The sequence below is a fragment of the Malurus melanocephalus genome, unplaced genomic scaffold, assembly GCF_030028575.1.
Source record: "Malurus melanocephalus ecotype Western Australia unplaced genomic scaffold, MMel_1.1 scaffold_1276, whole genome shotgun sequence".
NCBI lineage: Eukaryota > Metazoa > Chordata > Aves > Passeriformes > Maluridae > Malurus > Malurus melanocephalus.
The window spans coordinates 1-1,113 of NW_026624508.1; the positions used below are offsets into that span (position 1 = coordinate 1).

Genomic DNA, 1,113 nt, shown 5'->3' on the forward strand with positions numbered 1-1,113 from the left:
TTTTTCTGTAATTACTCTTTTTTTTTTTTTTTTAATCTTTTCTTTTTTCCTGTTAAAAAATGTGCATGTCGGAGAGCGGGCGAGGGGCAGGTGAGAGGCTGGAGTTGGGGGGCTGAGGGGGTGGGGACCCCCCCGCACCGCAGCGGGGCTGGGGGCTTCATTTTGGCCCCTGTAACAGTCGGGCAGAGAATGGGGGAAAAGGAGGAGGGGAGAGAGGGAGGGATATGGGGGGAAAATAGGGGAGGGAGGAGGAAAATGGGGGAAGGAGGGGGAAAATGGGAACAGGGGAGAGGGGAGTGGATTGCAGAGGCCGAGCTGCAGGAGAAGGGGAAACCCGGGGAGCAGCAGATTTAGGCGGGGGAAGGAAAAAGGGGGTCCCTGGAAAGGGGAGGTGCTGCAGTTTTGAGGAGGGGAGGTCAGGAGCACCCCGCTCTGCCTCCCCCCGACCTGTGCCCCCCACCCCAGGAGCAGTGACCCCAAATCTCCCGCCAGCCCCGACCCCGATTCGTTCACCCCGGTACCGCACCTGTCCCGGGGGCAGGAGRGGGTGAGAAAGGGGAATGGAGGRGAAAAGGAAAAGRGGGGGGTGCCCAATGTAAAGAAATTTAAAATAAACCAAAGCCGGGTCTGGCAATGAAGACGCCGAGGCCTGCGACCGGGGAGGAGGGGAGGGGGGGAATATACAGGTAATAATACTGCTCACATAGAAAAGTAATAATCCTTCATTTGTACATTTATACAGCGGCTCGTCGGCCTCCCCAACCCCCGGCCCACCCCTCGCCCGCCCCTGCGGCGGGGGGCTGTGCCGGGCTCCGCGGCCCCGCGGCCCCTCGCCCCCATCCCCCTATGCCAGGGGGTCTGCCAGATCGTCGTCCCCCCGTGCCAGCAGCTCCCTCTTCTCGTCCGTGCTGGCCAGGGAATTGCGGCTGTTGTGGGCGCCCATGTACAGCGTGGCGTAAACCGGGTTGGTGAAGTTGGTGGGCTGGGGAGAGAGAACGGGGAGAAGGTGGGWGGGGGCACGGGAATCGCTCCTCCATCAGCCACGAATTGCTGTAGGCAGGGGTGTACCCCGCCTTGGGGTGGCTTTTGGGGAGAGCCCATATAGGGTGGGAG

At 61.2% G+C, this 1,113-nt stretch overlaps 1 protein-coding gene across 1 annotated transcript in view; it reads right to left on the reverse strand.

The window, feature by feature from the left end:
* Positions 1-160: 160 nt before the first annotated feature.
* The window catches only part of LRP1 (LDL receptor related protein 1), a 59,655-nt gene continuing 58,702 nt past the window's right edge, over positions 161-1,113 (reverse strand). Inside the window, exon 75 of the mRNA XM_057387617.1 lies at positions 161-1,036. Within this exon, the coding sequence (XP_057243600.1) occupies positions 845-1,036 (192 nt within the window). The 3' untranslated portion in view covers positions 161-844. The remainder of the gene's footprint in view (positions 1,037-1,113) is intronic.